Below are 14,781 nucleotides of genomic sequence, written 5' to 3'. Positions count from 1 at the left end.
GTGCCTCTCTGCCATATCAACTTGGATGACCCAACACTTCCTCAAACGTACCATGCCCAAATCTGTGCTCATCTGTCATCCTGCTAGTAACTTCTCCCACACTGCTTACCACCTGTCTAAATTCACATTTTCCACTTTATTAATATAATCAATGTTTATGTAGAACACATTTTGTACATAATAGGATATAATAGGTTTCTTTAAAAAAAATTCAGTGGACTAGTTCTCTTCTAGTAGTGGTATCCTGAATGCTACATATATGATCTTTTGGCTAGATAGATATTGGGAATATCTGCACAATATACGCTACCCATATGCTAATCATTTTCAAAGTTAGGTAAAACTATGTCGTTTAGCTACTTTATAGAGGGGTTTCCTTTATTTTAGTAGTTGCTGTTGCATCACTTGTTTAAATGTAATTTTGTAATCTCACGCTATTATTAAAATAATTTTTTTCTTTTGTTATTTGGTTAAATTGTGTTTAAAGGATTTTCCTTTCTCGAAAATGTAGTAATTCACCACTCTTAATTGCACTTGTTAAAGAAACTTGCCTTTGCCCATTTTACCCTCTTATGTAGGATAAGCATTCTTGAATATGATGTATCTGCCTTACTTACTTGTCCTATAATAAGTCCAGTCACAAAAGACTTCTTTTGTTGAACAATTTTTGAGAAATACTTTTCAACTGCTTCGTCAACATAATAACTTCTTCCCATTATTAAAGGATTTCTTCTAGTATTGTGTTACAGATCTGCAAAATGAACAATACTTGTACACATTGCTAAAACAAATAAGATACAATAGGAAATGGTATAAACAGCAAAACAAATAAGATACAATAGGAAATGGTATAAACAGCTGTTAGAGTGGACTTCTGTTTTCATCAGAATTTCTATGAAGCACGTCATTAAAATCTTTTTTATGCAATTTATTTTGCTATATTTTCACATACTCCTTTGCTGGAAGACCGACTTCACAGGCATTGCGGGGTATTCTATTCCTGACATGGATACATTATGTTGCTCCAGAACAGTACATCTCGTCCTGCTGGCATCACAGGTTTTCCTCTATGGGGTGCAAGACAAAATCTGCAATGTTGGTACTACTGTTATTGCCCCATATGTATGCAGTAGGGCATCGTGGCGGTTCTCCAGCTACTGAATGCACTGCATGCTGGCACAGTGATTAGCATTGCCATCTCACAGTGCTGGGTCCATGTGTTCGATTCCGATGAGATCATTTCTTTGTAAAATTTGTATGTTCTCCCAGCATTTCCTCCAGGTACTTCGGTTTCCTTCCATAGCCCATAAACATACTGATAGGGTAATTAGCTTCTTGCAAAATGGACATGTGCGTGTGTTATGACATTTCCGGGTAAATTTACTAAGAGGCGGTTTTGCATTCAAATACAAACCTGGTAGGCATTGCCGGTGGTTTAGTGTCTAAAAATACAGTATTTACTAAGCATCAGTTTTGACTATCATTTGTTAACTCCCGTTGATGACCATTGGTTTCTAAGGGCCTGATTCAGACCCGCTCGCGAGCGGAGCGCTCGCAAGCAGGTCGATGTTGGCCCAGTGCACATGCACACGACGGAGGCGGCTCCGTCGTGCGCATGCGCAAGACCCGGATAGCGACGGGCAAGCCGTCGCTCCTGGTCTCGCTACAAAGGGGGCGTGCTGTCGATGTTGAGTGACAGCACGCCCCCTTTGGTGGGCAGGCCGGGGGCGTGGCTGCCCAGACGGAGGCGTTCCCATGGGAATGCCTACCGTCTAGGGCCGGCCCCACTGACATCACAAGTGATGTCAGTGTGTGGACTTCTTGCTCTGTAAGGGTCTCGTCACAAGTCCGATGGTCTTTACCATCGCGACCATTTTCCTGGCCGCTCGCTATAGCTGTGGGTGGTCACCCACAGCTATACGAGCGGCCAGGAGGCCGCTCTAAAATTAAGAAGGACGGCCCTAATTCAGAGCGAGCGCTCTGTCAGATCGTCCGGCTCTGAATCAGGGCCTAAGCCCCATCCCACCAAAACAGAGGACAATCCACTGCAGTTTTCAAGCTCTTTTCTGTTCAAAATTGTGAAAAACTACAGCAATTAATTAAAAAAAAAAAAAAAGTGTGGTGGTGTTTAGTCAGCTCTAAGCCTTTAATCCTAGGTTGATAAAGAAAAAAAAAAAAAAAAAAAAGAAAATAAATTGGGGCGAAAATGGCATAGGATCTTCTCCATACTCCGGGGCTGTAGGTACTGAGGTAATAATTATTAATAATAATATTGCTCTTTACAGGTGAACGATTGGTCCCAGCCAGTCTGCTCAGGCATGATGGCCTTTGGACAACCATAAGTGCCTGCATGGCCGTGCAGGCTTGCTGAGACCAGTAATCCACCTGTAAAGAACAATATTATTAATAACTAGTATAATGGACCCGGCATTTGCCAAGTCACCTCAGTCTTCAGCCCTCTAGCCCCCCTACGGTTGGCCACGCCTCTCTCTACTGTTCCCCCAGCTCCACATCTCCTTTGATCAGTCCGCCACAAACCCCACCCCCCCCCTCGCTTTGTCCCACTCCCCCCTCTCCTGCTTACCCCTTAACTTAAGTCCGTCCCATCTCCCTCGCAGTGGGTGCCCTTGGGGTATGCACCCAGGCTTCCAGGAGAGGTGGGACAGACCTTCTACAAAGGGCTCCCACTGGATAGCACTACCAATCCAGGGGTCCACCAACACCCTAAGTAGGTAATAATGCAAGAAAAAAAAGTTGCAGCGCCAAGGCTCCTATTAAACAAAATTTGGTGAATCTAATCTGCAGTCATGTAAATAAAATACATTTTATTAGACAACAATAAGCATGAAAGAAACTACCAGTGTTCGCAAATACGCGCTATAGCGCGTATTTTACTCACAAATGAGGACTGGGAACTCACTTTTTCAAAATGGGAGGGTCCCCGGGGACGCGATCCGCTGCCGGACAATCCCGTGACTCCTGGTTATATGATTGATGTATATGCTGGCCCATCTGCAGGGAGAACTAGAACAGGAGGTGGAGCCAACAGCAGCTCATATGTGAGGACTGCCCTGGCGTGTAGACTGTCACTGCGTCCCAACCCCCTAGTGTGAAGACTACGGCCCGGTCCCGCAGAGTGAAGACAGCACCCAGTAACAAGGGGCCGCGTACCAGGCAAGACACTGCACGTCGTGTGTCTGCACTCCCTGGAACAGGTGAGTGTATAGTGGGTAGCGCCGCGGTAGTGAAGCAGCAGGTGGAGGCTAGTTAGGTGCGGTGGGGGTTTGGCTACAATGCACAGCGTTGGTGGTGTTGAAGGCAGAGATCAGGCTCACATGGAGGAGCAGAAGCCAGCAGCAGGCTGAACGGGGGTAGAGTGACAGTGCTGTGAATGAGGATGGAGAGTACTGCAGCGCGCCTGGCCCCAGCAGTCCCAGACTTTCTGCCTCTAATCCCCGCCTCCTCTCCACCTCTAATACCCAGTGGCACCCACCCAGCCCCTTCTTCTGACCCTACTTACTCCTGTGGTCCCTAGCACCCCCTCCACCTCCTCATGTACGTTGGCTCCCTCCACATCTAATACCTGGCACCCAGCCCCTTCTCCTACCCCTGCTTATTCTTCCTGTCCCCAGCTCCCCTCCACCTATACTCTCTGACTCCCCAATTCTGTCTGTCCCCGGCTCCCCACCTCCTAATCCCTGTCCCAGGCTCCCCATCTCCTATGCCCTTGTCCCCGGCTCCCCACCTCCTACGCCCTGTCCCCGGCTCCCCACCTCCTAGCCCTGTCCCCGGCTCCCCACCTCCTAGCCCTGTCCCCGGCTCCCCACCTCCTACGCCACGTCCCCGGCTCCCCACCTCCTACTCCTGCTCCCCATATCCTATTCCTGTCCCCAGCTCCCCACCATCTATAATCTAACTCCCCAATTCTTTCTGTCCCGGCTCCCCACCTCCTACGCCTTTGTCCCCGGCTCCCCACCTCCTACGCCCCTCTCCCCGGCTCCCCACCTCCTACGCCCTGTCCCCGGCTCCCCACCTCCTACGCCCTGTCCCCGGCTCCCCACCTCCTACGCCATGTCCCCGGCTCCCCACCTCCTACGCCATGTCCCCGGCTCCCCATATCCTACTCCTGCTCCCGGCTCCCCATATCCTATTCCAGTCCCCAGCTCCCCACCTCCTATAATCTGACTCCCCAATTCTTTCTGTCCCGGCTTCCCACCTCCTACGACTTTGTCCACGGCTCCCCACCTCCTACGCCCCTGTCCCAGGCTCCCCACCTCCTACGCCTTTGTCCCCGGCTCCCCACCTCCTACGCCCCTGTCCCAGCCTCCCCACTTTCTACGCCCCTGTCCCAGGCTCCCCACCTTCTACGCCCCTGTCCCAGGCTCCCCACCTCCTACGTCCCTGTCCCAGGCTCCCCACCTCCTACGCCCCTGTCCCAGGCTCCCCATAACCTACATCCTGTTCCCAGCTCCCCACCACCTACATTCTGACTCCCCAATTCTTTCTGTCCTCGGGTCCCCACCTCCTTCGCCCTGTCCCCGGCTCCCCACCTCCTACGCCTTGTCCCCAGCTCCCCACCTCCTACGCCCTGTCCCCAACTCCGCCTCCCACACATAAAGAATACGAGCTCACACAGAAAAAAATACAAACAGTGCACAGCTAGAAGCAGAGAGTTCTTTGAACATTTTTGTTTAAAAAGGTAAGAGTAGAAAATCTTTTTGGTATATTTAAAAAATGTATTTAAATTTTATTGGTTTGTGGTTTTTCATAAAATTATGCATAAAACTACAGTTTCTGCACAATTTTATGTATCACCACTATGTAACAACAGTCTAAAGCAGAAAAATTCACAGAAATCTCCTGCAGAAGACTAACTGCCGCAGCAGACTGCAGTCCCCATTATTGTCAATGGGTACTGAAGTCTGACATCTATTAACAAAACTTTGGCGTATGTGGGGAAGTGTGGTGGCATGTGAGGTGGTCTGAGAGCTCTAAAGGCTAAATAATGATGGGACCCAGAAATGATCAGGTAGGACCCCATTTTTTAACGTGGCGGGTCCTTGGGACCCACATATTTTGTTGCTCAGCACGATCACTGAACTACACAGACAAATATAAAAAATATATAAATTAAAAGGCTTAGTAGCTAATACACTGAATCATACAAACAGGTTCGGGTAAGCGCTATTGTGATAAATAAACAGTGCAGGATTACCAACTAGGCAGAGTAGGCACCGGCCCATGGGCTCCGAACCTTTTAGGGGCCCGGCAACGAATCAAAATAATATTGATTTAATTTTGAAAGAAAATTACAATCAAGTTTTCTTAAATTGTTTCCACAAGATAGAAAAAAATGAATCAACGCAAAGAAACAAAAACTTTACATTAAAGACTCTATAGAGAAAGTGCTGTATTAAAATAATGTACCCATTAACAACTTAAAGTACATAGACATCAGATTCACATTACAGTTTATCTCTTAAAAGCTCATCTTCTGTCAGCTTGTAAAACATTTTCGGTGCAACCTACAAACGGTTTATTAAAAGTTTTGGTTGGTAAAATGAAAAACGTATTAGGAGATAAATTGCAAGGGGTCCACGAGATTTCGACTGCCTAGGGACCTCCACAGGATTTAATCCGGCACTGTAAACATACATGCATATTATTAATAAATAATAAGGACAGCTTTTCAAGCTGTATCCATGAAAGAACAGCTATATAAAACATGTAAAATTAATTGAAAAAAAAAATAAAATAAATTACTGTGTCCTGAATTATGGGAATGTTCACCAAATGTACATTATATAGATCATATCATGAATACTGTAACCAAATATAATAGCATATCGTAGACTGAGTTACTGTTGGAATAAAAAGTATTTGTAATGGTGATTGATACAAATACTGATTATTGCAACATAGCTTATGGGGGTATCCATTTGCGATTTAGCCAAGCGATTGCACGATAACGACATAGTTATCGTGCAATCGCTTGCAAATCGCGCAAGCATCGTGCATACATCGGGCATGTTTTGGTCAGAAGCGACCAGCGATGCGCGTGCCCGCTGGTCGCTTCTGACATCCGACATCACCCGTACATGCAGGTCAACCTGACGATCTCGTCATGTTCAGCATGTGTGGGGATGAGGGATGTGCCAGGACTGAACGAGTGAACGTTGAGTCTAGGCACATCACTAGCTATACAAACGACAGCACGATTGCAATGTCGTAATCGTGCTGTCGTTTGTATATCTACAAGTGGATACCCCCCTTTAGAGTCTATGGAATTGCTACTACATTTCGCTACAGTATTCATGATATATGATCTATAGTCTATACAGCTGTTAGAACATTCCTATCACCGCTGCTGTGATAACCATCCAAGGGATGACACAAAAATAGCAGAGCAGATCTGAAATTTTGGAGTCACACAGTGCTGTCTGCACCACCCTAGTTACGACACTGTATTTATATATCAAATACATATCTGCGTACCTCCCAACTGCCCCGCAGTTGGCGGACAGTCTCTATTCAGGTACTGTCCTGCTGACCCACCTGCAGTGTCCCGCAATGGGAAGTTGGGGGGAGATCACTCTCACCGCTGCTCTCCATAGCAGCGGGCATCTCTTCACGGGGAGAGCCTGGAGGTGCCACTAGGCCATGCGCCGTTAGGCCATGCCTTCAGCACACACACACACACACACACAATTCCATAAAGAGAAATGTTGGGAGGTATGCATATGTTACACGTAAAATATAGTATACTTTGGGGGTGAAGTACTAAGCCATTGATAGATATCAAGTGGAGAGGAGCATCAGAGCTTCATGCAATTTGCGGTCCTCTCGCAACACTACCAGTTTTGGGCATTGCCTTTTGGTTTGTCAACAGCACTTCGGATATTCACCAAGGTTATATCTGTGATGTCAGCTGCGCTGCGGCTTCAATATATCAGGATAATCCATTATTTGGACAATCTCCTGATTGCGCTTCAGTCATCACCCTACAGTCCCATGGGTGTGCCTTCTCAACAAATTCTACTCTTGGGCGTCCTGTTGGTCACACAGTTAAAGAGGGTCTTACTCCCAAGAGACAAAATAGTTCCTTGCAGGCCATGTGTGGTCAATTCTCATGCAACGTTGGGCGTCGGTACACCTCTGCATGAGGGTTCTAGGCAAACTGGTCTCCACCTTTGACATGGTGGAGTTTGCACAATTTCACTCCAGGACCTTCCAGTTGGAGCTCCTCTCCAGCTGGAACAGGTTACACTCTCAGATTAGGTCCCAGTTCCTGACATTATCTCTGTACTGTTGTGGTTGCAGACATCTCAGCTGGACAAGGGACATCTATGTCTGATTCAGGATGGGACTGGAGAGCAGTTGCTCTCACCTTAACCTTCCAGAGATGGTGCGTCTTGGCTTCCCATCAACATCTTGGAACTAAGGGCAATCTGCAGGGCCTTATTCCAGGCTAGACCCCTGCTCCAGGTCCATCTGGTCAAGGTACTGTTAGACCTTGCAATGGCGGTCATCTACATAAATCATCAAGGCAGCACAAGGAGTCCTCGGGCCACACGTGATATGCTCCAGATCCTTCAGTGGGCATAAAGGTTTCTCGCAGCCTTGTCAGCAGGTTACAAACTGGGAGGTGGACCACCTCAGCCATCAGGATGTCCATCTAGGTGAATGGCATCTTCATCCCTAGTGGACTGTTGGGTCTGCAAGTTCATAGACATGATTGCTTCCTGTCAGATCCACAAGCTAACCGGATACTGCTCCAGGATGCAAGAACCAGGAGCCCTTATGGTAGATACGTTGTCCATCCCCAGAACATTTACTATCGTATAACTTTTCCATCCTGTGTCTCTGCGGCCTTGGGTCCTCTGCAAGCTGGAGCAAGAAGGAGGGTCAGCCATTCTGGAAGATCCAGATTGGCCGCACAGAGCTTGTTACGTGGATCTTAGGCGGATGTTTGTGGCTCCCTCACGGCATCTTCATCTTAGGCTAGACCTTCTCTCTCGGGGTCCATTCCTGCCCCAGGTTCTTCCTTGTCTGGCTTTAACGAGGTGGCTGTTGAGACAGCCCTCTTGAATGCCAGGAGTTTCTGCGATTACGTTTTGCGTACAATGCTGTGTGCTAGGAAACCCGTTCCTGCTAGTCCGCATTATCGAGGGTGAAGAGCTTACTTCTCCTGGTGTGTTGTCTGGAGGCTGGATCCAGTGGTCTTCCGCCTGTTTAGGATGCCATCTTTGCTGCAGGTGGGGTTGGACATGGGCATCCGTCTGTCTTCTCTTAAGGTACAGGTGTTTGCTCTGTCTATTTCCAAAAAAGGTTTGTAGTCCTCTCTACTGTGCAGACCTCAAGGGAGTGCTCCACATCCAGCCCCTTTGTTCCTCCAGTTGCCCCTCAGTACCTGGTTCTACAGGCCCTTCAGCCAGGGCCAGCAACAGAAATCTCGTGGCCCGGTACACTGATGTCTCTGGGGGCACCACCTTCTAACCACCACCCCTTCCCTGCATGTGTGAGATGTGCGTTATGTGAAGCATAATAATGTTAACTGAAAGATATGCCAGCCTTTAAATAAAGTAAAAATACACTGACTTACCATACTGTCTGTCACTGATGAGGTAGGCTGTTCTTGTTTGCAGTCTCTTCCAAGGTCTTCTTGATGAAAGTGCTGTGGATGCCTCAGGAGAAGGAGGGATGGTGTCTGCAGCAGCAGCCATCCTCAGGCCCTAATCACCTTCCTCTCTTCACCGTCCTCAGCCCAAAAGCCGCAATCACCTTTCTCAGCCTCAGACCCTCATCACCATTCTCATCCCAAAAGCCCATCACCATCCCCAGACCTCAGCAACTTTATCAGACCACCAACACCTTCTTCAGCCCTATCAGCTTCCTCAGTCCCCAACCCTTCACCTTCCTCAGCCCCCAACCCCCTTCATCAGCCCCCAACCCAATTCAGCTTCTTCCATCCCCAGCCCCTATCATCTTCCTCCACCCCCAGCCCCTATCACTCCAGCTCCATACTACCGCAGCCGGCCTGATGGTCGGGGACGTCACGCTGTCACAGTGCTGACTGAAACGTCACATCTGGGCCAGGCCGTGTCTGAGACACCTGGAAGAGCCAAGTGCTGCCCGGGCCAATCTACAAGGGAGCTGGACGGCGGGTATGGGTCCAAAGGCCGTGAAGTGCCGCCTGGAGCAATGAGTCCGCAACCTCTTTTTTGTGCCAGTCTGGTCCTTGGGGCCCCTCTGGACCTTGGGGCCCAGTACGGGTGTACCCTTAGTCCCCTCGTTGTCAGGCCTGCCTTCAGCATCAACCTTTTGCGGCTTTAAATTCTGTGGACCTCAAATAGTTTACGTGAAAAAGATATGTTCCTCCTGGCTCTCTCTTCAGCTCTGAGGATTTTGGATTTGAGTGCCTTATTTTGCATGTCACTCTTCCTAATTTTTCACCTTGATGGGAAGGTCCTGCGGTCCACTTAAACTTTTCTTCCAAAGTGGGGTCCCAGTTTTACATTAACCAGGAAATTGTGCTCCCTTTTTCCTGTTAAGGATCAGTAGGATCCGCCGTCGTCCTTCAGGGCTGTGGACATGGTGTGGTCTCTATGTATTGATAGGACAATAGATTTCCGGAGCTCTGACTCTTTGGTGGAATGAATTTAACTCGCCCCACGCAAAGAGAGCGAGTTGCCATTGAGACAGCGTGTAATGCCTCGTGGCGGTGACTCGCACATTTTTGCTTGCAGCCTGCAGAGGACAAAAATCTCAGAGTCCGTAGATACCGTAATTGTGACATATAGCCACACTTACTTGTGGGTGGAAGATAATTGCACCTAATTGAACTCCTCCCTTTGTTTGTGCTCTTATGACATAAAGAAAAAAAAAAAAGGGGTTGGTCGGCTTCTAAGAAGATAATAACCCATTGGATTAAGGCAATTATCCATTATGCCTACACCTTGGTGAACTTGCTGGTTCTGTAATTGGTGATGACCCACTCGACCCCAACAGTTGGGACCTCCAGGGAGGTTTGGTGTGGTGCATTGGAGGAGTGGCTATGCAGGGTTGCCACGTGGTCCTCAGTGCACACTTATCAGATTCTACCATTTTGACACCTTTGCTACTCGAGATGCTAGTTTCGGGCAAAGGGTATAATGCACAGCACAGGACAGCTTTGGGACATCCCCAGTGTCCCCCATAGATGAAAGACAAAACTGGATTTTGGTTCTTACCTGATAAATCCTTTTTTACTCTGATTCTATGGAATGCACTGGACAGCCATTCTTATGGTCCTGGCTTTACCTTGGTTTGTTGTTTTTGGTTTTGACGTTCCAGGCCCAATGATCCCCTTTTTTCCAGTGTGTATGATCTGTGTGCCTGGTTCTCCTTCTCCTCTCAACCTTTCTGAGCTTGGATAGCAATAACTGACTACCCTGGTAGGCTTTTGTGTTCAAAATTAAAAATCTCAAAATGGTGTGGGGGTTCTGCAAAATTTATAACCAGTTCTAGACCTTTAAGAAAAGGATGGTAGTGAAAGAAAATTACATTGGGTCCCCCTGATTCACTTGTCAGTCCAGATCGGTGCTGTCCGAAAGCAGCTGTATTTAATTGTGAAATTTAACAGTGTTCATTAATTTATCCTATTGTTAAATCTCAAAATGGTGTGGGGTTCTGCAAAATTTATAACCAGTCCTAGACCTATAACCAGTCTAGGATTGGTTATAAATTTTGCAGAACCCCCACACCCTTTTGAGATTTTTAATTTTGAACACAAAAGCCTACCTAGGGTAGTCAGTTATTGCTATCCAAGCTCAGAAATGTTGAGAGGAGGAGAACCAGGTACACAGATCAGGGGGATCTGTGTGACTGCTCAGTCCAGTGATGGCATACTCAGGTGCATGGAGAGCTGGGCCGGGTCTCGGTACTATTTGGGGGTTTGGCCTAATTAAAGGAGGCAGGGCCACACCCCTTTATGGAAAAAAAGCATGAAAAACAACTATACAGACAAATATAACAATAGGATAAATGAATAAATAGCGTTAAATTTCACTATTAAATACAGCTACTTTCGGACAGCGCCGATCTGAACCCCTCCCCCTTTCTTCATAAATATAACAATATAGCAGATGTGACCACGCCAAGCTGGGCTTTCCCTGACACGGTCGCATCTGAAGCAACCATGGGGTATATTTACTAAAGTGAAAGTTTTTAGAAGTGGAGATGTTGCCCATAGCAACCAATCAGATTCTACTTAACATTTAACTAGCATATTCTAGAAGATAATAGCTAGAATCTGATTGGTTGCTATGGGCAACATCTCCACTTCTAAAATCTCCCACTTTAGTAAATGTACCCCCATGTCAGAGAAGCCTGTGGCAGCTGCTCCTTGACAGTAATCTTCCGTCAGCCGCCAGGTTCAGTTGACCCAGACGGCCCCTTGGTTGCCCCGTCAACCTCCCCCCAGCCCCCTCCTGTCGGGGTATAGAACAGCAATCCTAAAAAAAAATCACCCAACCATGGTTGCAGGAAGATACACCAAACCCTGGGTACCTATCCAAGCTGTGGTGCCCATGTAACTATGTATACAAGTCTTTATTTGTATATAAATTATGCTTGTTGTCACTTCTATATGTATGTGTAAATACATTTATTGCACTTTGTCAGAGTGCTGTTGCTCCCCCTCCCCCCTGGAGGGGAAGTAAAGTTTACACACAAGTAAAGCAGACACAGGAGGCGTGGCTCCAACATGCGGAGAAGTCGGTATCCCTGAGAAGGACTGAACGTGTTGTCCGACAGGCACTACCAAGAGGAGAGCGAACTCTTCCTTCCTTAGAAGGTGGGCAGTGGTCAGCAGAGCCAGATCCCCTTGAGGAGCGTCTCGGAGGAGGGAGGTGATTTCCCCTCTGAGAGACTCCCTTTAAAGGTGATCCTCTGAATGGAGCACTGTGAGTGAGCTAACTGCTAAAGCCGAACCTTACCACAGCAGTTTCACACTAGACTGACTCACTGCCATTGGATTCTATGAAGTCAGAATAGAAAAAGGAAAGGTGACTCCAGTAAACAACATACTGAGCGGAGACTAGTACATGGACTAAAGGGTATTTAGGACAAAAGGGGGAAGCTGACCATTATTTTCTGAATGACTGTTTTCCAGTGTTTGGGAGCAAATGGTTGATTGTCATTTGCTCCACATTAACAGATTTTTGTTCCAAAAAACCAACTAGTTGGATGGTTGGAAAAATAATCTTTAGATGTATGGCAAGCTTAAGTATTTGGATCACTCCAAGGGCTCAGTTCAACACATTGTATATATCAGGTGGTTGTGATTTTGGGGGGGGACCAACTTCAAATGCTAACAGGTGTCTTCCCATCTCTGTCCTCCAACACACTCCGCCGCCACCATCTGCCTCTCATCTCTATCTCTCTCCTCACCCCAATCTTTCTCATATCTGTTAGGCACATGATTTAGTTTTATATAACAGATACATAAAATTGCGAACGGGGGCACAAAATTTTTAATTTTCCCCATTGCATTACAAAGTAGCTCAGGTGCAAATCTGCATATTTTAGTTGGATTTGCTCCTAACTCTAAATTAAGCCGTGTGTTCAATTCAATGGAAAAGATGTGGTGCCAGCAAGTGAGTATTACCAACAGCTCCAAGTGGGGAACAAGATAAGTGTTTAACTTCTTTCCATCTGATAGCTATCACCACCAAAGCTGAATTAGTTAGGTGTTTTAATACATTTTTTGTAACTTTATATGGAGGCATTGGACAAATTCAGGATGCAGAAATCCAAGTTATCAGCCACCACCTCTTTCCATTGCATCTTTACATTTATGAGTTGAACAGTCTTTGGAAAAAAATAAATCAGAAAGATGTCATTGGTGCAAAATTCCAAATACAGACACTTGGGGAGCTGATTTGGGTAAATTGGAAAAGCAGTACCCTTGAGGTACCTCTCTCTATACAGATTTTCTATGTGGGATTTTGGGAGGCCACACATATCCATTTAAAGAAAGTTTAGTCTCTGAGATTCTTTGCATAGGCCTGATGACCCCATAATATACCAAACTGTGAGTATCTGCAATTTTCCAAGTGTGGTAAGATTCCATTTGGTGTAAATTTCGGGAAAAAGGCAAAGACTCTAATGCTGGCCATACAACTGGTTGGTTGGAATGAAAATCTGGTAACGTATGGGATCAGCAATTTGCTCCTAAATGCCATAAAATAGATTAAAATGGTCGGCCAGACAAGTTTGTTAAATGTTTGATCTAAAAAATTTGTTCAAACAACAGTTTTTGTCCATTTTCCTGCGTTTGGGAGCAAATTGCTGATTGTCATTTGCTTTCATATGTTACCAGATTTTCATTCCAACCAACTAGTTGGATGGTTGGACAGAAAATCTTACCGTGTATGGCCAGCATAAGTTCAGCAGATGACTGGCCCTGGACTTAGCATCAAGTCGTGGGCCAAAATTATTGAATTTGGAATCATAACCAGCAGATTATCTGCAGCCAGTGCTAATTCGTATTCACTATCTTCCAACTGAATCTCTGAGATGTCCAGGTTGGCTTTAACTGACCTTGCCAAGGAATCCCCTAGTGGACAAAACTGAAGGCAGTTTTACAGTATGTCAAATAGTGATGGATGAAACTGGCTACTTCATTTTGTAGCAGGATAATTTGAAGAGAATCTAACCATAGAACACGCATTTAATTTATATTTTGGTGATGTTCTAAGGCACATAAAAAAACACAACACACCAAAATTACATATAAAGCAATGGTGCCATGTAAACTTGTATTGTAACTGTGTATTTTGTTTTCAACAGCAGCATGATGAAAATAATACAAAGCAGACAAATGGAGAAAGAGAAAGTAACACAAATGAAAAATAAAATACTAAAGGACAAAATAATAGGCCCTACATATGTGTAATAAACTCATTAATGTTGTTTTTTTTTACTGTGTAATCATGTATAACATAAAGCACAGAAAAGAATATAGCACTTTCCCTCTCATCGTGTCGCTTTGCTGCATTACTGTGGTACATGCTACTACGGGTAGTACAATCCCCACCACCTTACCTTTGCTAAGGTGACGACTGGGTTTAGCTGCCGCGTCCCATTTGCTCCACTGGCGTCATGTGGTCTGGAGCTAGAGCGCTAGTTCTGCAATTCTAAGGCACGTCCTCAGCAGGAGCCATTTTTGGGAATGCTTTTCTACATCTCGCAAGCCTCGATCAGTTTAAGCTTCAGAAATATGGCCGTCATTGTACGTAATCAGAAGACACTCTTTGTTTATATACATAGCGTCCCCGAAGTCACCTGTCTTAACTACATGTACCAGGAGACTTTGCGCAGCCGACGAACGCTGTTCATAAAACGTCATATGATCGCGCTCAAAAGAACACCACTTCCAGAGAGAGAGAGCGCATTTATTAACGCAGCGGCGGGCTCCTGTGCTCCTTTAGTCGCCTGCATTTCCGATCTGTTTGCTGTCTCTTGTGAACGAGATGGCGGCTGTCCTGCAGCAAGTGTTGGAGAGGGCCGAGCTGGCCAAACTCCCCAAAGCGGTGCAGAGCAAGCTGGAGCGCTTTCTGACGGAGCAACAGGCTGAGATGGACTCCATGAGATCCAAGCATGAGAAATTTCGGGTTGATTGCGGTAAGCAGCAGCTCAGCTCCTACCCGCTATGTTACAGGTTCATAGCAAGGGCAGAGTCTGCTCTGTGCCCCACCCGCACTTGCTGATAATAATAGCCATGTAATTTTATATAATTAT

At 46.3% G+C, this 14,781-nt stretch overlaps 2 protein-coding genes across 2 annotated transcripts in view; one reads left to right on the top strand and one right to left on the bottom strand.

Moving 5' to 3' along the window:
• Positions 1 to 14,257, bottom strand: part of ODR4 (odr-4 GPCR localization factor homolog) — a 100,380-nt gene extending 86,123 nt beyond the window's left edge. Inside the window, exons 1-2 of the mRNA XM_088453922.1 lie at positions 14,086 to 14,257; positions 618 to 751 (exon numbers count right to left, since the gene is read on the bottom strand). Of these exons, the coding sequence (XP_088310048.1) occupies positions 618 to 716 (99 nt within the window). The 5' untranslated portion in view covers positions 717 to 751; positions 14,086 to 14,257. The remainder of the gene's footprint in view (positions 1 to 617; positions 752 to 14,085) is intronic.
• A 146-nt stretch (positions 14,258 to 14,403) lies between these two features.
• TPR (translocated promoter region, nuclear basket protein) overlaps positions 14,404 to 14,781 on the top strand; it is a 294,162-nt gene continuing 293,784 nt past the window's right edge. The window contains exon 1 of the mRNA XM_088453921.1: positions 14,404 to 14,664. Coding sequence (XP_088310047.1) covers positions 14,514 to 14,664 — 151 coding nt within the window. The 5' untranslated portion in view covers positions 14,404 to 14,513. The remainder of the gene's footprint in view (positions 14,665 to 14,781) is intronic.

This window comes from Taudactylus pleione, unplaced genomic scaffold, assembly GCF_031769625.1.
Source record: "Taudactylus pleione unplaced genomic scaffold, aTauple2 ptg000602l, whole genome shotgun sequence".
Classification (NCBI taxonomy): domain Eukaryota; kingdom Metazoa; phylum Chordata; class Amphibia; order Anura; family Myobatrachidae; genus Taudactylus; species Taudactylus pleione.
Note: the sequence above shows the minus strand (reverse complement) of the source record. Positions and strands in the feature narration are given on the sequence as shown.